This window comes from Carassius gibelio, chromosome B5, assembly GCF_023724105.1.
Source record: "Carassius gibelio isolate Cgi1373 ecotype wild population from Czech Republic chromosome B5, carGib1.2-hapl.c, whole genome shotgun sequence".
Lineage (NCBI taxonomy): Eukaryota > Metazoa > Chordata > Actinopteri > Cypriniformes > Cyprinidae > Carassius > Carassius gibelio.
The window spans coordinates 37,683,137-37,703,606 of record NC_068400.1 but is presented as its reverse complement, the minus strand read 5'-3'; the positions used below and the strand labels follow the sequence as shown (position 1 = coordinate 37,703,606).

Here is a 20,470-nt window from a genome sequence, read left to right as displayed (position 1 = left end):
TGAAATACGGTGTGTGTTTTCTTTCCCAATTTCTCACACAAAGGAAGGGAAATATACCTGTTTCCATGCTGTTGTGTTAGGTGCTCATGACCTTTGGTCTAGGAGGGTATAAGGGCTGAGAACATGCCAACTTTATCAGGAGATTGCATCGCCAGTGATCAGTATAGAGATAGTCCTGCTCATCTGCTAAGCTAAAATAAGCATGAAAGTAAAATGCTGCAATGGTAAGCCAAGTTTTAATACTTTGTCCTATTCGGGTTCTCCTCTGGGAATATGTGGAAATGGGATGTACAAGAAAATAATGTGCAGTCTTGTTAGTACTTAATCTAATGAAACAACAGCACTTCAGAGAGGTGCTTTAACCTCAAGGACAACAAAGACAAAATGTATGTATTTATTTTTGGGGGTGAAATGGAAGAATGTGAGAATCGAGCTCCACATCTCTGATGACAGGCTAGAATTGTGTTCAATTATTACATATTTAAATGTAATTTGTATATTTGCCATCATAGAAGGTTACCAATATGTACAATGGAAAACTGACAGATTTTTTTTATGCATTACTTTTGAGTGAAAATCTATTTGAGGTATGGCAGACTATTTTTGTTACAATTCCTGAATGGGATAAGTAAATAAAATAATTTTTGTTGGCATGATAGACATACTGTAAATATTTTTTATGCCATGTGTTTGATGCAAACTGATAAATGAGGACAGCTACATATTTATAAATAATGGCAGCAATCAGCCAATCCGATTTCATAAGATAAAACTCGGTGGGCCTGTCGCAAGCATGCACTATTACATCCTGTTTTTGACAGAAGGAGGCGATATAACGGTGAGAAACGTCATCTGCAGCGATGATTTCTGCAATTAAGATTTTCATAAGTAAACATTGTTTGTTCGTAAAGCTGGGATCTCGTGATTGAGGTCTGACTGAACGTTCATTATTTGCGCTCCTCCTTAACAAACTAACCGCTAGCGCTCATTAAGTTAGTCATTCACGAACATTGTTTAACCCTTTTCGCTTCGCTGCTTTTCAAACCAAGTCATATAACACTTTAAGCAAGGAAAAAAAATACTGTTATCTCATAGCATCTAAGAAACATTTCGAAATAAACACAGGAAGAATGTGAAGAATGAAGTTACATTTGTTATGCAACTACCATATTGGCCTCTCTTGAACAAGCACGAGCTTCCCAGAACGAAACAAGTTCGCGTCAGAGTTCCAGCTGCGTGTCCACACTCGACACTTTACAGCCTTGGAAGAGACCACCCACTTCCTAGCTGATCGCATCTCTTCTGTTATGCGCGTTTATTGCAGGACTAAGTATCCGCTGAATTTATGAAAAACATGACTGAGGAAACAACGCTATTTCACAGGTAATTAAACCGCTAAGAGCGTCAGCGTATGGTATAGCCTAAGTTAGTAGCTGCCTTGTTGTATGAAACGAAAAGTTGTATCCTACAGGGCTTTACTCCAAGACATGTTAAAACTTGTGAGTTCATTCCCCATTCCACACAGCACTGCTGTTTTAAATGCGTAGTTACAGCAGTTTGCGACCTCTTTTCCTTCAAATGCACTTATCTACTATTTCTGAACAGATGTGGCTCTTCAGGTTTTAGTACAGTAAGTGAAAAGTACAGTATGTTTCAGTCTCTGTTTTGGGAGAGGACGCCCTCCACCCTTTTATATAGATGTCGTTATTTTAAGTTAGGAATATTGTTTCTCATCCGTGTCTTTGTATTTCACCTAATAATTCCCGGAAAAGGATGTATAAACGTAATTTTCCAACTCACATCAATGCATTGTTTTTTGTTTCTTTTTTTATCTGCAAAATCTGCAAGGCTGAAAAGGCTCTCTAAAAGTATTCATGACTGACTCACTCAGCTGTGAAGGAGATTTGAGGAGAAATGGTATGTTATTGCATTGCACACACACACACACACACACACACACACACAATAAGAGTGTACAGTTATGTAGGTTATATATCTGTAAAAAGGTGGCATAGAGGTGCTTGTGAAGTGGCTTCTATTTAGTTGTCTTTGACTACACACACACACACACATATGTACGTATGTATGTATGTTTATACACTGTATGTATGTTTAGATTTATATCAATTAACAACAACAACAACAAAAACATTTAGTTTTAAGTAACAATAATGGCAATAGTTCTAATGTGGTGGTTATATTGGCTCATTAAATTTGGCCCATAGTATAACAAAACTTATAGTAGTTGTTTTCCTTCAGTCTAGACGAAGTTGGATCCAGGCCACTTTTTCCAAGAGAGAATGTGTGAAATTTCTGCCAGCCTCACGTGATCATCACAGGTATGCTTAATAATCTTGGCCGTCATATCTGCATATAAACTTTTAGCAATGATAATGTGAGTTTATCAGGTGCTTCAGAGGTTTTGTCTTAAAGGACCCATGTGAACTGCAGCTTTTGTTTATTTGCAGATGTTATCCAGTGTGTCAAGTTTGCCAAAGCTTAGTAAGGTAAGATCATCAGTACGTTCATCCTCTATGTATTACCATGAAAATGTTTTCTCATTTTAATAATTTGTGTGCATAAAGCTCACAGTCATGGACATTTTTGAACTGTAGTATTCAAGTCTTTGAAATTAAAAAAATATATTCTGTGTAACGGAAACAAATTTTAATTATTTTTATCTCTCTTATATTCTCATTCAATTTGGCTCTTTTCATCTATTTCCTCAGATGTTGCTGTGGGAGGCTGATCGCGGAGCATGTGGGTCCATACTCTGGCTTGCTGGGACATGGCCCTGGTCCTGACGAGGAGTGGTCAGTGCTGCAACACACCAGTGTCAGCCCCACTGATGCTTTCGGATCACTGGACTTCCAGGGCAGCACAAAGCGCACATCTCATGCCAAGGTTGGTGCTTACAAGAAGGAAAAACTTATCAGCCAGACGTGTCTATACCTGTTAACAGCGTATGTATAATATATAGAATAGTGCATAGTTCATACAGTAAAGTGCTGTTTTCTCTACAGTATGTACGTCTTTCCTGTGACACTCCAGCAGAGCTCCTGCTCCAACTGATGCTGAGAGAATGGCACATGGAGATACCTAAGTTGGTGATCTCTGTGCACGGAGGGACAGAAAACTTCAATCTGTCTCCACGGGTGTGCCAGGCTTTCAGCACAGGGCTCATCATAGCTGCAGAGAGCACTGGAGCATGGATACTGACAGACGGGATCAATACTGGTTTGTGTTTGTGTTTGGATACATATACTTTAAAAGTCTTATTTTTGTTATCACACTGTTTTCTAGTGAAGCACAGTACACATAACTTATTTCATATTGTTATGACCTTATCACGGTTATTTTATTATTATTATAGTATTTATTAATATTTTAAATTGGCTTTTATTTTTATATTTTCAGCTTTCATATTTTTTAATTTTAGAAATTTAGTTTTTTCACTTTTATTAATTTCATTTTATTCATTATTTTTGGTACTTAAAAAATGTATTGATTTTGCTTACTTGCCAAGGCAGTATTTCACAGTTCAATTAAGCATCTTAAAAATCTTATATTTAGATTTTATTTTATTTCAGCTTTATATTTCAATTACCAAAAACATTTTTATGAGTTTTAGTTACAGTAACAACACTGGACCTTCTTTCTCATTGTATTCAGGGGTGTCTAAGTATGTTGGTGATGCTGTAAAAGTGTATGGGTCACATGACCTCAGGAAGAGGAATGTTTTCGGGATCACACCCTGGGGCATTATTGAGAATAACACTGACCTTATTGGCCGGGATGTGAGTTCTGAGTTTCAACACTATGCTATTGAATTATATTGCAGTGTACAGTAGGATCCGAGGTGAAGGGGATTCAAAATTCAAAATCATTTAAACCTGGATTTTTAGAAATTCAAAACAAGGAAATGTTATGATATAAAACAAATAATACATTTAAGATTATATATATTTCTAGACCACTGCAGTAAATCTGTGACATTGAGAATTTGTTAATTGTTATTTTGATCAATTATTATTAGTGCTGGTTTATTTAGTGCATTATGTCATGTATATTTTCGTAATTTTTTTTGCTCCTGCTATGCTGATGTTGGGGTTTATTATACTAGGTTTTGAGGCACTACCAGGCTCTAGGTAATCCTTTGAGTAAACGTGCCAGCCTGAACGGCATGCATTCACACTTCCTGTTAGTTGATGATGGGACCATGGGCAAATCAGGCTGTCAAATAGACTTGAGGAAAAGGCTAGAAAGGCATATACACTTTCAGAAAATCCACCCTCGTAAGTGTTTTCTTACAAATGTCAAATGCCTTTTGAGTTAAAGTATATGTGCATGTCTGATGTGTATGTAAATGCATGTGTATTGATTCTAGGGCTGCCTCAGCATGTGCCTTTAGTGTGTGTTGTAGTGGAAGGGGGTCCTGCCATCCTCTCAGTGGTGCTGGAGTATGTGCGCAGAAGTTCTCCTGTGCCCGTGCTGGTGTTTGAGGGAACAGGCAGAGCTGCAGACCTGCTGGCTTTAATACACAAACAAACAGCTGTAGAAAGGCATGTCTCACATAAGTGTATATGCATTCAAATAATGTCTGGGTTCTTTTATATTGAATAGTCTGACCTGTTTCTGTATGTATGTCTCATATTTGTCACAGTAAGTTGGACTCGGATATTAAGGAGGATGTCCTGCTGAGGATTCAGGAAACGTTTGTTGTGGACAGACAAGAGGCCTCTGAACTTCTCAGCATACTCATGGAATGCATGGAATATAGAGAGCTTGTAAGTTAAATAACCTTATGTTACATCTCGTTGGAACAAATTACCCTAAATGGTCAATTATGACAAATTTTTGTATAATGGTTGCTGAACAGTGTCAATGATCATAGTCAAAAACAACTGGTTTCCTACATAGCTCGGCTAGTTTCATCTCTCTTGTATCACTCTACAAACAAAAATAATAATTAATTTCATTTAGTTTTATTTTTGGTTCCTAGCCATGTACTAAGAGTCATTTCAAATGTCAGTGTTTTATTTATTATGACTGACTGAACATTTTCTGGATTGATGATGACGAATGACTTGATCTTGAGTTATTATAATTTACTTAAACCAAAACGGAAACTAAAATTAATATAGTTAAAAGACATTTTCACTCTCTTTTGGTTTCAGGAGATACAGATCAGTTTGCAGATTTACCGTAATTGCCATTCAGGAAATACCAGTCAGTCCTAACTTAATCAGCGAAGTTCTTGTCCTCTAAGCTGTGAACCTAGTGCAACATATTCAAATCCCCTTCTGCATCTCTCTGGCTGTTTCCTCTTCTTCCTCTCCCCTCCTACTTGGCGGTAAACACTGGTTGTTTTGTGTGATAAGATGCCTGCTGTGTATCGGTCTCTGTCACTACACCGAAAGCTCTGATGCTAAGCCTCCATCAAAGGGAATGTTGTAGTTTACCACACCCATCCCACATCTCTGAGCTTCTAAATTGAGAGAGAACAGAATAATTGGAATGATGGCGCATGAAACGTATTTCCATATTAATCGAGTAGCAGGGATTAATTTGGTCCCCAGGCACACAGATTCTTTGATTGGGTATGAATCACTCGTGTGAAGACGAAATGCCAAAGGCATGTTAAGAGAAGAACATCTCCTCTGGGTGTCTTATAGAGTTACATGCATTTATATATTGGCATGGGATGCTGGTGGTTTCATACTAATACCAAACAAAATAAATAACGGCTGGCTATATTGAACATGACACCACAGCAGCGCCACTAGTTTACAAATCTGTTTTAATGCTGGCCATCTGTGTTGGTTAAAATTAATTTTCCTTTTTAAATGAGGTCATACTTCGACGATTTTTCATTTTAGATCACCATTTACGACTCTGAATCAGAGGACCTTCAAGAGGCAGATGTTGCGATCCTGACTACATCACTGAGAGGTATGTAATATTGTTATCATACTAATTAAATATTGGATTAATGTGGTTGTTCATCAAAAAATGAAAATACAGGTACCAGAGCTTCCCCTGAGGGGCAGCTAAATATCACGTTGGCCTGGGACAGAGCTGATGTGGCAAAGGACAACATTCTGGTGTACGGACAACAATGGCAGGTACAGTTATGATTTTACAGCGAGGATTCAGGCATTTATAAGTTAGAGCAGACATGTATAATCCAGTGCTGGATTCGGTAGGTGGGATCTCTGGAGCAGACCATGTTGGATGCATTGGTAATGGATCGTGTCAGTTTTGTGAAGCTGCTGATTGAGAACGGCATGACCATGAGACGCTTCTTGACCATTTCTCGTCTGGAACAGCTCTACAATACAGTAATTCCCATTTACCCCTTGCAGGAAGATTTTGTCTCTGATATAAGTGAATATCTCTGATCCTTCCTATGATAAATCAATTGTATTTTCCAGCAAAAAGGCTCTGATCATTTTCTTCGACACATCATCGAGGATGCCAAACAGGTTTGTGTGAAGTGCAACCTCAAAGTTATTTCTGTACTTTGTTGTGTTGGTTGTCAACAGCAAGTTTTTTTTATGAATTTTTGTGGATACATTAAACAAAAATACAATATTGATGCAATTAATTTACTTAATTCACTGAGCACCAAATAAGCATATTCAAATGATTTCTAAAGAATCACCTGACACGGAAGACTAGAGTAATTCTCACAGAGATAAATAACAATTGAAAATGTATTAAAATTGGAAACAGTTATTTATAACTGTAACAACATTACAAGTAACTGTATTTACAACATTTCTCTTTTTGCAGTTTTTTTATACAAAATGCAGCCTTTGTGAACATAGGAAAATTACTTCAAAACATAAAATAATCTTACTCTGTCTCCAAACTAAAACTTGACTGACCTCAAAATGTATTCTATATTATAAATCCCTATTATAGGTCAGGCTTAAAATGCTCTGTTTATCAATCCACCAAGCGGTCCTTGACCAGAAATACTGTTTCCATAAGCATTTTCTGTGTTTTTGTAGACTCGTCTGCCTGCTGTTTATAGGATATCTTTAATCGACATTGGAATGGTGATTGAATACCTTATTGGTGGAGCTTATCGAAGCACATATACACGCAAGAGCTTCAGAGCCATGTACAGTCGCATTCATAACCCAGCTAAGGTCTGCTTTCTTTTCCAATAATCTATGCATTTCTATGTTTTGAAAGTGAGTTTCCATTTATTGTAGACATTATCGAACTTAAACTTTTATGATCTTTTTTGATATGGGATAGGAGGGTGTTAAGGAGACATCCAGCCCTTTCAGCAAAGCCAGGAAAGCAGCTCCAACTTCAGAGACCCCCCCATCTCGCTCCCATTTCCACAGAACTGCTCAGCCATGCAGACACCAGGTTCTCTCAACATCTCCATTCTGTTCACAGCCACTGTATTGAGTCATATGCTTTTGAATACATTCACAATCATTCCGTTTATTAAAAACACCCAGAATTGTGTCTTTGCAGGAGGGTGCGATTGCGCCTCAGGACGTGAAGTCAACCTTGAGCCCCGAGTTTTTATGCACTTTTAACGACCTGTTTGTGTGGGCAGTGCTCAAGCATCGGCAAGAGATGGCGATGTTTCTGTGGCAGCATGGAGAGCAGGCTATGGCCAGGGCGGTTGTGGCCTGCAAGCTTTACCGTGCTATGGCGGTGGAAGCCAGAGAGAGCAATATGGGTGACAGCATGGCCGAGGAGCTGAAGAAGAACTCTCTGTCAGTTTGTGTTTTTCCTCACTCTAAAGTTTGTAATACAAACAACATCTGCTAAATACGGTGGCCCAATTAGTGCAAAACACAACACAATGGAAACTAGATGCAACACAATGTAATTACCACAACACAATGGAAACAAGTCACAACACTAAGGAAACAAGTCACAACACAACAGAAATAAGAAGCAACACAACAGAAACAAGCCGCAACACAATGAAAACAAGTCACAACACAATGGAAACAAGCCGCAACACAATGAAACAAGTTGCAACACAACAGAAACAAGATGCAACACAACAGAAACAAAACGCAACACAACGGAAACAAGACGCAAAACAACAGAAACAAGCCGTAACTCAATGGAAACAAGTCACAAAACAATGAAAACAAGCCACAACACAATGGAAACAAGTCACAACACAATGAAAACAAGTCACAACACAATGGAAACAAGTTGCAACACAACAGAAACAAGATGCAACACAACAGAAACAAAACGCAACACAACGGAAACAAGACGCAAAACAACAGAAACAAGCCGTAACTCAATGAAAACAAGTCACAACACAATGAAAACAAGTCACAACACAATGAAAACAAGCCACAACACAATGGAAACAAGTCCCAACACCACAGAAATAAGAAGCAACACAACAGAAACAAGCCGCAACACAATGAAAACAAGTCACAACACAATGGAAACAAGTTGCAACACAACAGAAACAAGATGCAACACAACAGAAACAAAACACAACACAACGGAAACAAGACTCAAAACAACAGAAACAAGCCGCAACTCAATGGAAACAAGACACAACACAATGAAAACAAGTCACAACACAATGGAAACAAGTCACAACGCAACAGAAAGAGGACACAACACAATTGAAACAAGATGCAACACAACAGAAAAAAGTCCCAACACAAACAAAATTAGCACAATACAACTGAAACAAGCCACAAGACAACGAAGTTAGCACAACACAGTGGGAACAAGTTGTAATACAATGGAAACAAGCCGCAATATAATGAAATTAGCACAACACAATGGGAACAAGTAGTGCTGTCAAACGATTAATCACGATTAATCGCATCAAAAATAAAAGTTTTTGTTCACATAATATATGTAGGCCTATGTGTACTGTATATTTATTATGTAATATATACATACACATATGCATGTATATTTAAAGGAAAATATTTTATTTTTATATATTAAATATATTTATATATAATACATTATATTATTATGAATATGTGCATGTAAATATTTTCAAAACATATACTGTATATGTGTGTATTTTGGACACGAAGGAAACAAGCCACAACACAACAGAAACTAGTCGCAACAACTATATTAGCACAACACAATGGAAACTAGCATCAACACAACAATTAGCACAACACAAACTAATTAGTCCTACGTGTTGTGTTGTGTCCAATTTGTTGTGTCGTGCACTACTGGGCCCCCGTAGCTAAATGTTGCTTAATGGAGATTTCATTGGATTAGAAGAAACTGAATCTTGAAAGACTAGTAATAAAAAAGAAGTTGGTAAAACAATGCTATGTATTGCATTGTATTGGTTTTTTAGAGAGTTCGGACAGCTGGCTGTGGATCTCTTGGATCAGGCTTTCCGAGAGAATGAACGCATGGCGATGAAGCTGCTGACCTGGGAGATGAAGGACTGGAGTAACTTCACCTGTCTACAAATGGCCGTCTCCTCAGGACTCAGGCCATTTGTGGCTCACAACTGCACTCAGATGCTCCTCACAGACCTATGGATGGGCCGGCTCAACTTGAGCAAGAACTCCTGGTTCAAGGTGTGTTGTATTGGAACATCTACAGTACATGATAAATAATATGAACCACTCTGTTTTTAATTGTAGGACATTGGTATTTTGAAATTAGTTGTAATTTACTTTCTGCAGTAACAAAGCTGCAGAATGGGTAATTATCTGTTGAATTTGAAGGTTTAGTATTTGTGGTAAACGTAACATTTTTCAAGCTACATTACAGATTATTTGATCAGGAATATAGTCATATTTCTAAAATATGAATGCATGAATTACTTTTGCATGATATTATTAGCACAAGTGCATCCAATCACATTGGACTGTGATGCTAAGATTAAAAATGCAGGTTTAAATCTGACTTGCACCATGTTCCGAACCCATTTTCCTCTTTGCCTGCAGACATTCCTTGTCATTCTCTGTTGTATTTACATAAAAAAAATAAAAATAAAAATAATAAATTACTCATCCGTCAAATTTCCTACAAGTAAAACAGAAATGACACAAATATCTTACATTTTAAACATATTTGTGAAACATGGTCACATGGTCTGCCAGCCATCTGTCAGAGATATAACTCTTTTCATTTTTTTTGTCTCGACATTTGTCATTTAACAGCACTTTTGTGACCCAGATTTATTTATTTATTTATTTATTGTCCAAAACCACATCCTTTGTCCCCAGATTATTGCCAGTATCCTGATGCCTGTGGCCATTCAGATGCTAGAGTTTAAGAGTCAGGCAGAGATGTCCCATGTTCCTCAGCCCCAGGAAGCTTTGCAGTTTGGGTGGGACCTAGGAAGCTCTGGGGCATCGGAGCAAGAAGGGGCAGCAAATACAGTAAGGAATCTAGACAGACACTACACACGCTGTAACAAACATTCACTGTTCTGACAACTCACTACACAATAATTATGTGTTTGTATCATGTAAGCCCATTTAGTTTGTTGGACTAATTCAAACTGACCACTCTTTTTGAGTCATTTATTTATGAATACATCTACAGTGATCACACTGTACAAACTATAGTAAAGTGTTCTTTTGAGAATCAGTAGAGCCCCACTGGGACATGGTGATGGAAAAATATATGAGATGGGAGGAAAAATGCTTTTGTGTTGTCTTGGAAAAATATTGCCTCCCTTCAAAAAGCATTGCTTTTTTTTTCGTTCGTTTGCAAAACGTTTGCATTTTCATGTAAAAGTATTGCATTTTCCTTAGAAACTTTATGGTGTTGCAAGGATTTCTGTGCAGGGACACAAATTGGTGAATCAATTGCCTGAACTTGTCTAAATAGATTCAACTGATTCGCCAGAGGGCTGTTCACACCAAGAATGATAAATAAAAAGATAACTATATTAGAATCTACATCAACAGATGAAAACTTTCTCTTTTAAGCATGTGATGCAGTTTTGTCATCTGATGCTTTAAATGCTCACTCTTTAAAGTTGTTTAGATTCCAAAGATATTATTTCTTTGTGTTGTAGTTGTTGGGTGGACTTCTATTCTCACAAAATTATAATGATTATTAAAAGTTTTAAATAATTTACTTTTTTAGATTCAGGGTGATGAGGAGAGAGGGAGCAGGTGTCTTTGTCCCTGGACCAGAAAGGTGTATGACTTCTATACGGCTCCAGTGGTCAAATTCTGGTTTCACACAGTAGGTTTCCCCTTAAGTTTTCCCCTTCTCTCTCACCTTCCCTTTCTTCCACACCCTCTTGCTCCAGCTGCCGCTCTTTTCAACCTTGCATCTCTGAAGATTTGATTTGTCCACACAGATGGCGTTTTTGGGTTTCCTCATGATGTTCTCTTATACTGTGCTGGTGAGGCTGGATGAGAAACCCAACATTCAGGAGTGCTTGGTCATAACTTACATCCTGACCATGGCAGTGGAGAAAGCTCGAGAGGTGAGTGCCCTTGAAATCACGCCCCTCCAGTTAAAAGAAATGTACAGTATGAGATCATCAATGTCTCCTTTTGTCTGTGAAAAGTTGGCTCAGTGCCCTTTGAAGCTGTGCAGGGCAATTAAAGAAAGCATGTCTTTGAAAAGTCTTATCTTTACCAAGCTGGATTCCAAAGGTCTTCAGTTAGGTGCTATCACTTTCTGATTAGGCTCTTCTCAACCTTGACCTTGAGAATGCCACTGCCTGACTCCCCATCTTCTGTTATCTATGACCCCTACAGCAGTGCATTTGTGGGAATTATTAACAGACTTCTGCCATTGACTAAATGTTTGAGTTATTTTTTTATTGGTTAATAAAATCTGTGAATAACAGTAAAATTTTTTGTGAATATTTAAAAGCAGTTTAACTGACTACAGTACATATAACTCATAATGATTCTAGACCTAAAATAACATAAAATACATTTATTTGAACTGTCTTTATTTATTTATTTGAAGTTCCTTAATAACATAATTTAATTAGAATATTGTTGTAAATCACAATCCAATTATTTCAACATACAGTATTTTCAACATACTTTGGAGTAGTATATTATTTTCATCTGCATATAAACTTTTGTTCCTGATGTTCAAGTATGTATTCTGTCCTTTCCTTCAGTATGTCTAATTTAGCTAGGTTTTAACAAGTGACAGATGAATTTGTGCCAGAGAACCACACTTTTTGTTTTCATGTATCATATTTGTCGTAAATGACAACAGATATGGGAAGTGTTAAATCTTTTAAATGGTTAGCTACATTTTATTTTATAACTTGCATTTAGCATTTTTTCTGCCGTTCATGAGTATTTTAGAACAAGCCTGCTTCTTCACTCTGGTTCACAACCCACTAGTTCAGAGCAACTTATTGATACATTAAAGTCTGCATGAAACCAAAATAGACTTTATTTACTTTATTAGTGCATATTGCTAGCGTTGATGTGAACAATTAATCCATGCAAGTTAATCCACTGAAAAAAAACTGTTTTGGTAATTTATAATCAAAATCTGAATATTTGCTTTCACTCTGGAATGAATGGCATCTTTTCCGGCTTGGGCAGAATCTCCTTAAACACACCCCTCCAACCGTTAGCTTGCTATAAGTGAGAGACAGAGAGGAGGAGTGCCACTCCCTCTATTCAATATTCCGTTTCAGCTGGAAATACCTCACTACTGAAATAAAGTCTGCAGCGACTTCTGGTTCACGCAGACTTTAAGTATATTGTGATGAGAGTGCTGGCTACACACGGGTTCCCATGTGTTTTCTAGGTGTTGGTTTTAGAGCCCAGGAAGTTCACTAAGAAGTTGAAGGTGTGGTTCAGTGAGTACTGGAATATCAATGACTTCATGGGCATCCTCCTGTTCCTGGTCGGGGTCTCCCTCCGGTGGCATCAAGAAACACGCTTAGCCAGTCACATTGTCTACTCTTTGGATTTCATCTTCTGGTCTGTCAGGCTTCTGGACCTTTTTGCTGTCAATCAGCATGCAGGACCCTACCTGACCATGATCACCAAAATGGTGTGTAATTTAAATCCATCAATGCATAACAACTGTCTACATGCAGCATTTGCTGTTGTTATGTTTTTCATAAGATCAGTTGTTTTCTAATACTGTGATACATTTCCCCAAAAAAATCGAAAATCTAATTTATAATGTGTATATATTTTCCCACAGATGAGCAACATGTTCTATATAGTAGTCATTATGGCGATTGTGCTGGTCAGTTTTGGCACGTCCAGGAAGTCCATTCTGTCCCCTAATGAGGATCCGTCCTGGAATCTGCTCAGAGATGTAGTCTTTCAGCCCTACTGGATGATCTTTGGGGAGGTGTATGCTGGAGAGATTGATGGTGAGTACAACAAAAGGACACTATTCAGTCTGGTCAGTTCAACTGATTTAAATAAACCTTATTTCTAATATTTGGTTGTCAGGTTTTTGGTTCACCTTTTCCACATCTTGTATATGATCTACTCTATCATTACTATTATCTATGATATTATTAATAACATTTGTAAGATATTTCTATTGTGATCATCCCTTCTTGTTTTGACAGCATGTAGTAAACCTGAAACCTGTGTCCCTGGAGCTTTCCTCACCCCCTTCCTACAGGCCGTCTACCTATTTGTTCAGTACATTATCATGGTTAATGTACTTATTGCATTCTTCAAGTATGCACTTTATCTTTATCTTTATGAATTAGCATAAATGTCATTTTTATTTGTTTCCTGGCTTGATGATATGTGCCTTGACATCCAGAGTGGAAGATTGCTGCAGGAGTTGGTGTTGATGTATTGTTGAGTCTTGGTTGTTTTGTGATGGTTTAACCTACTTTGCATTATTATTTACTTCACAGCAATGTTTACTTTGACATGAGCTCCATATCTCGTAAGCTGTGGAAATACAACCGCTATCGTTACATCATGACATATCAGGAGAAGCCGTGGCTGCCGCCGCCTCTAATCCTTCTCAGTCATGTAACATTGTGTCTCAGCTCAATGTGGCAAAAGCACAGAAAGGCATCCAAACGGGGAAGAACTGGTCTGAGTAAGTGTGTCAATTTTTTATGAACCATCATAGCTCTCTGTTTTATGTCTTTCAAAACTGACATGTCTTGCATAATTGACTCAGAAGAATTGTTACAGTACAAAAAAGGGATACCAATACCAGTTTATAGTTCTTTACAAGTTAAAGTTTCTTCAAAAAAGTAAGAAACATCTTTATTTTAAAAGATAAAAAAAGAATGTGAACACGAAACGATTAAATTAAAAAAAATGACATATACTGTTCAGTTATTTTGTACGATAGGTGTTGCAACTTGTCTTTTTTGTTATCTAACAGCAGAATCAAATATTCACTAAACATTAAGAATATTAAATGATTATACTATTAAATAAAAACATTAACTTTTTCCCTGCCATTGACAAGTTATCTCATCATTTAGAAGACAGCGCTGCCCCGACATTGATGAGTTTTTACAGCTTTTTGTGTTTTCACTGTTATACACTCGGGGGCGCTATTTCACATCTTTTGAACGAGTACAAAACCTCCCGAACAACAACACACTTGAACAGGATGGAGAAATGCGCAAACTCTTATGTAAACCGATGCATTTGATAAATAATACGATCTTCAGCAATACACAGCAAATTATTAAAAATGCATAATGTTATGGCGCAAAATGGTGATCCAGGAAGTGGTATATGGCTGTGCAAGCTTTGGAGGTGTTGATGGAAGCAATTTACTGGTTTTATACTTTGATAATCGTACTGAATATTATTCAGATGTAGTTTCTGATAAAAATTATACATTTTCATGAAACCTACCTATATTCAAGTGTTGATAAAAAAATAATGCTTTAAGCTAGAATAAAATGGATATTTTTTTTGTTTAATAGTACAACCTTTGATCTTTATTTTTGGTGTATTGCATATTCAAATATTCATACAGCATACAAGAGTTAATAATAGTAGCTTAATATTAGCTTAGAATTCTTTTCTGCATGATTATCGTGATCCTGTCAGAATTTGACAGAAACAGATCTGTTTACTAGTGGTGTACATGTCTGGTTAGAAATGATTTTTGGTTCAATTAACACACATTTTACATTTCACAATTCAGTCCAATTCAGTTGCAATTAGCAATTTACACTATTGTTGAATATCGACAAAATGTGACAACATAATGTTTTACATTCACAGTTTCAAAATGTTTTTCTTGTATTAAAAATTATTGACATTTATGATTGATCCAATACAAAAAAAGTGCATACTGTTGTTTCTTAAAATCCTTTTTTTATACACAATGTTCTCACATATTTAAGTGTATTGCTCTTATTTATGTACAGAATTACTCTTGGCCCCTGATGATCTGAAGAAGTTGCATGAGTTTGAAGAAAAGTGTGTCGCTGGATATTTCAGAGACAAAAAGGAGAGTCAACAAGGCAGTCAAATCAACCAGATACGTTCTGCAGCTGACAAGTCAGTGCATCTCCCAAATCTCATTTGGATGCAGCAGGAAATACATCATTTGTTTTTATTTGAATCTATCAGTTGATTGAACTTTGTAAATAAAACTATGTATCTGAATTTCCATTTAACATGATTTGGTTTACCTGAAATAAATTGAATGAATTGTCTATGGTGTTTGTTTGTAGGGCTGAAGAGATGTCTGGAATATTAGTTGAGGTTGCTGAGAAGATCAGTATCATCCAGGACAATATGCGCACTTTAGACTGTCACTTGGGTCAGTTGCATGACTTGTCTGCTTTAGCAGTGGACACTCTAAACTTCCTCTCAGCCACAGACAACCAGCAGCAAGAGGCGGCCCGTCTTGGTCAGAGCCAGCCAATTGCATGCCGCCATGAGCAAGTGTCCCATAGCTGCTGTCTCCGCATTGGCGGAAGTGTCGGCCCCAGCCAAGCACTTCCGTCTCCAAAGCACTACCGCAGTATGCCACCTTCCTTACTCAGAGGCTTGGGGCCTGGCCGGCAGCGTCCTTCCCTGGAGCTGCCACCAGGGACGAGTGTTGGACCCTTTGAGGTCAGGAGCAAATGCGTGTCGGCAAGCCCAGCGGAAGAAGATTGTAGTTTTAGGTGGTCCCTACAGCGTGGCGATTCAAGAGAAGCTGTATGTCATCTCTCTTTACCTCACCTATGCGTTGGATGGAGGGAGAAGGGAATGTATGAATCTGGAGAACCATCACGTGCTAGTTCTCCCACCATGCCTCTGATGAGAGACTTACAGCTTCAACCCAGCCATGAGGAGTCTATGGAGGAAGACGATGATGAGGACAACTTAAATGCTATGTCCAGATCCTCCAGCCATACGTTCCTGCTTACAGGTTCCCACAGTGATGGGGATCAATCGGTGGGGATCAGAAACCCGGCATTCTACAGGCTTGATGATGCTGGACACGTCACAAGACCTCAAAGACTTTTAGGCAGCAAATGGGCTGTTGATTTGGAGCAGAGCCGCTCGCTCTCAGCCAGCATGGAGACTATGGCCATGCCTGATGCCTCGACATCAGAGCACAGCAGAAGGACACTTCTGGCGCCTCCCCAACACAGCCATGACCAGAGAGGTAATATGGATGCAAGCCATACAAACCACACATTATATGTCAATCTCAGTTTGTGTTAAATAATCCAATAATGTATATGACTCTAGGATTATCTAAGATCTTTAAGAGACAAAGGTCATTTGGGAAAAAGTCCATAAAGACCAAAGGAGGAACCCCTGAGAATGTAAGCCAACCTGCTGTGTCTGTTTAATTTTAAGCAGTCAGACCTAGTGATAAACATATGGTTAAGTAATGCCACTGTCTCTTAGGTAAAACTAGATGAAACACGGGGATGCGTGCATGAGCCGGAGCCACGCAGAAAAATGAGGAGGAAAGTAAAAGGCCTTTTTGACCGGAGATTCAGAACCTCAGTCAGTCTTACCCAGCTGAGTATGTTTTCAAACATGTCCAAATGTAGAGTTCCTGGGGGTCTAAAAAGGGTCTTAGACCGTTTTAATGTGCCCCCTCCAGGGCCTCCACTATTTAAAAGGCTCTTAAATTGGAGCAGAAAGTCTTAAATTAACAGTCATGCTACTGAATTTTGAGTATCTTCGTCATTTATGTTTTGTTTTGGTTTTCCAAAACAAATATCTTAATGTCCTTGAATCAAGATTCATTTGTGTGTTCCAGAAAGGAGGTTCAACAAACTCTGAGTTTCCAACAAAACCTGCTCTCTGGAATACACCCCAGATCAATTAAGTGTGGCTATGTTTATAAAAAGAACAAATATCTGTTCATGGGTTATGGAAACTTGTTTTTACTTTGAATTAAGTTGATGTTTCTGAGATCATTGCAAGATATTTGTTCTTGTTTCAATCATCAACTTAAACATAAATCGTTTTGATCTTTTTATGTAATGTATATTTGAATTGCAAGTAACTGTATCTTGATTTAAGATAATAAATAATAATAATAATATTATATTAATATAATATTAATGTAGTGTAATATATATATATATATATATATAATATTAAGCCAGTCTACTTTAGATTTACATTAGATACATTTCAGCTTATTTCTGGAATTGTTACCTGAAATGAAATCACACCGACCTGCAAAATGACACTGGGATAATTTTTCATTCTATTTATTAGATGTCGATCAAATGGATTTCACAAAATTGGCCCCATCATGGCTGGTAAGGCCCATCATAGTTCACCTGTAGTGCTCACATCATGAAGGTGATTTCTTTCCCGTTTGTGACACATTGATGGGCTGAATGTTTTGACCTCTCCTCAGAACACGGTGACCCCCGGGCAGCCACTTCTAAGCAGCTGGGCCAAGTCTATCAGTCAAAGACCCTCGTAAGTTCAGTTTTTGATTTGATGAGACATGTTAATTATTAAGAATAAATATTTCTAACTGTTCACCTAATTGTTCTACTCCTTGCAGGGTAAGCAGCATGACACAAGAAGGTAAGTTACTTGTACTTTTATTGTTATTCTGTTTATGTTATGAGTAAATTGCATGGGATTGATTTTAGCGTGCTCTGTCTATGTCTAATGTTAGTAAAGAGCTCTACATTTAAGTTGACTGAAGATTTAGGCCAGCATTACTCAGGTGAGTAATAATCTAACTTTATAACCTCAGATATTTTGTTTTGTTATTCTGTGGAGATGATGGATTTATTTTGGTCTTTGGTGTGTTTTTTTTCTTTCAGCAATGGAGAGGAACAACCTTATGAGACTTGCTCACTCTATACCATTCACCCCTGTGTCATTATTGGGTAAACAATCAAAACTTAGTTTTTTAAACCAGTGTTAGCCAGATTTAGTTATTTATATTAATGTCCTCTGCTCTATGCAGGTGGTGTTGAGGTCTGTATTTATACACTTGAGGAGACAGAAGCAGGGTCTTCACTTAAAGATCAGTCCTCTAAAATTTCCACCTGGATTCAGAACGGACGCACGGCTGTTCTTCAGCCTTTAGCCCACCAGGAGGTGCTGGATGGGGGTCTGCGCAGGGCCACCAAGGTGGTGTGTACCTGGGCTGAGAGTGATGTGTTGAAGCTGGGATCAGTATATGTGGTGAAAGCCTTCAGGCCAGAGGTGATTCGCATCTGGCAGAAAGTGTTCCCAATCAGCACTTCACTTCATCTCTGTCTGCGGGTACAGTTTTTACATTTTAAATAAATTAACTGTACGTTTCTACATTTGATGCATGTAAATTTAGTTGTTTGCATTTTTACACTTCTTTTATACAGCAGATGTTTTAATTGTGTGTATTTGTGTGTGTATATATATGTATATATATATATATATATATATATATATATATATATTTCTACAAAAATATTATGCAGCAAAAACAGTTTTCAGTTTTAATTCATTATTAAATTATTTATATTATTATAATTATTAATTATTTATTAATTTACCACCAATAATAATTGATTATAACTAAGCACCAAATCAGCATTCTGAAGGCAATTTTTTATGCCAATTACATTTTAAAATAAATTACAATGGTAAACAGTTTTTTAAATTGTAGCTCTATTTCACAATAATACTGTTTTAAATGTATTGTTTTATCAAATTCTATACTTTTGACTGTAGTTATATATATATATATTTCAATTTTTGATTATTTATATACCGTATTTATTATTAAATATCACTTTGCAGATTTATTATTCATTATTATTCTTTCTGCTTCTCCGTTGACTAATTTCTCTTCACCTTGCAGGAAATCCAACAACAGAGAGCAGCACAGAAACTCATGCAGCGATTCAACCAAATTAAACCCAGCAGTGTGCCCTACAGTCCTAGGTCAGCATTATCAATCCTTTCTGTGTTATTAACATGACAAGAAGCTGATAACTAAGCATACATAAATCTATGCACGTGCATGCGTGCAGGTTTCTAGATGTCTCCTTGCTGCACTGGCGCTCTGACGGCCAGTGGTTGACTGTTGAGAAGAACATGAGCGGTCATTTCAGGAAATACAATAATAATACAGGAGAGGAGATCTCGCCCTCCACTGGTCTGGAAGAAGCTATACTAGCGTTCTCTCACTGGACATACGAGTACACCAACAGGGAACTGCTAGTGCTGGATCTACAAGGTATAAGATAGGCTCACTCTAAGATTTTATTATTGTTTGAAAGGTGATGAATCGATTTTTTATTTTTGGCTGAAGGTGTGGGAGCGGACCTCACAGACCCTTCTCTGATCAGAGTTGATGATAAAAGGTAAATAGGGACCACAAATGTGTAGCATCCAAAACGTTTTAATGTATTTGCTACGATTTGAACTCCACAACGCGCTTGTTTGCGCTGCCTCTAAGTAAAGTTTGCTCCTGTTGTAGCTCCTCCGGAGAAATGGCGTTTGGACCTGCTAATTTGGGTGATGATGCAATCCAGAGCTTTGTTCTCAAGCACACCTGCAACTCCTGCTGCAAGAAGCTCGGTCTCTCAGGTGAGGTAACACTCATGTCACCGGCTGAGGGTTGAACTTTCAGTACTCTTCTATTTTTCATTCCCTGCAGTGGCAGCTCTCGCAAATACGTCCACATGGCATACCTCCATGTTTCCAACTTTAGAAGTGATTTGATAGTTTGTTTGAAAAGAGCAAACTTCAAAATGAACAGGAAAAGCCTTCTAATTAAGCCTGAAGGTTTTAAAAAAAAAAATTCTAATGAGGCAGAAATTATTTCATTTCCATGACAGCAAAGGCATGCAGAAGAGGGGCGTGGTTTCCTTTGTGGCATGTGGAGTGTTCTCTTTGATTACATATTTAATAGTTCTTTGTGCGTTAGAGAGTGTTGACTTTGATTAGATATTAATTACTGTCTCATGGAAGACATATGAGATGCCTGTTGTTTGTATCAAGAGGGAGGCTTTGCTTCAGAAGTACAGGGATAAAAAATAAACAAACAAACGAAAACCACTCCGCCACATTTGTTTGATATTTCAAAGGTGCTTTGTTTTTTATTCGTC

General features: G+C 37.6%; 1 protein-coding gene across 5 annotated transcripts in view; it reads left to right on the top strand.

Moving 5' to 3' along the window:
• Positions 1–81: 81 nt before the first annotated feature.
• trpm6 (transient receptor potential cation channel, subfamily M, member 6) overlaps positions 82–20,470 on the top strand; it is a 21,268-nt gene continuing 879 nt past the window's right edge. Inside the window, exons 1-39 of one of the 5 annotated variants that reach the window (XM_052555991.1) lie at positions 82–224; positions 1,849–1,917; positions 2,260–2,339; positions 2,469–2,507; positions 2,730–2,904; positions 3,024–3,237; positions 3,673–3,797; positions 4,124–4,295; positions 4,388–4,562; positions 4,664–4,787; positions 5,880–5,952; positions 6,025–6,125; positions 6,207–6,341; positions 6,435–6,485; positions 7,017–7,157; positions 7,270–7,386; positions 7,498–7,745; positions 9,338–9,566; positions 10,221–10,376; positions 11,092–11,193; positions 11,312–11,440; positions 12,742–12,990; positions 13,147–13,321; positions 13,526–13,640; positions 13,826–14,016; positions 15,317–15,449; positions 15,626–16,551; positions 16,638–16,714; positions 16,800–16,920; positions 17,628–17,671; positions 17,773–17,837; positions 17,926–17,948; positions 18,043–18,093; positions 18,194–18,259; positions 18,340–18,641; positions 19,219–19,301; positions 19,391–19,596; positions 19,672–19,723; positions 19,840–19,949. In XM_052555991.1, coding sequence (XP_052411951.1) covers positions 1,915–1,917; positions 2,260–2,339; positions 2,469–2,507; positions 2,730–2,904; positions 3,024–3,237; positions 3,673–3,797; positions 4,124–4,295; positions 4,388–4,562; positions 4,664–4,787; positions 5,880–5,952; positions 6,025–6,125; positions 6,207–6,341; positions 6,435–6,485; positions 7,017–7,157; positions 7,270–7,386; positions 7,498–7,745; positions 9,338–9,566; positions 10,221–10,376; positions 11,092–11,193; positions 11,312–11,440; positions 12,742–12,990; positions 13,147–13,321; positions 13,526–13,640; positions 13,826–14,016; positions 15,317–15,449; positions 15,626–16,551; positions 16,638–16,714; positions 16,800–16,920; positions 17,628–17,671; positions 17,773–17,837; positions 17,926–17,948; positions 18,043–18,093; positions 18,194–18,259; positions 18,340–18,641; positions 19,219–19,301; positions 19,391–19,596; positions 19,672–19,723; positions 19,840–19,949 — 5,578 coding nt within the window. In that variant the 5' untranslated portion in view covers positions 82–224; positions 1,849–1,914. Of the gene's footprint in view, positions 225–867; positions 1,384–1,848; positions 1,918–2,259; positions 2,340–2,468; positions 2,508–2,729; positions 2,905–3,023; positions 3,238–3,672; positions 3,798–4,123; positions 4,296–4,387; positions 4,563–4,663; positions 4,788–5,879; positions 5,953–6,024; positions 6,126–6,206; positions 6,342–6,434; positions 6,486–7,016; positions 7,158–7,269; positions 7,387–7,497; positions 7,750–9,337; positions 9,567–10,220; positions 10,377–11,091; positions 11,194–11,311; positions 11,441–12,741; positions 12,991–13,146; positions 13,322–13,525; positions 13,641–13,825; positions 14,017–15,316; positions 15,450–15,625; positions 16,552–16,637; positions 16,715–16,799; positions 16,921–17,627; positions 17,672–17,772; positions 17,838–17,925; positions 17,949–18,042; positions 18,094–18,193; positions 18,260–18,339; positions 18,642–19,218; positions 19,302–19,390; positions 19,597–19,671; positions 19,724–19,839; positions 19,950–20,470 lie in introns of those variants that run through there. The other 4 variants (XM_052555990.1, XM_052555994.1, XM_052555992.1 and 1 more) reach the window with 4 other exon arrangements.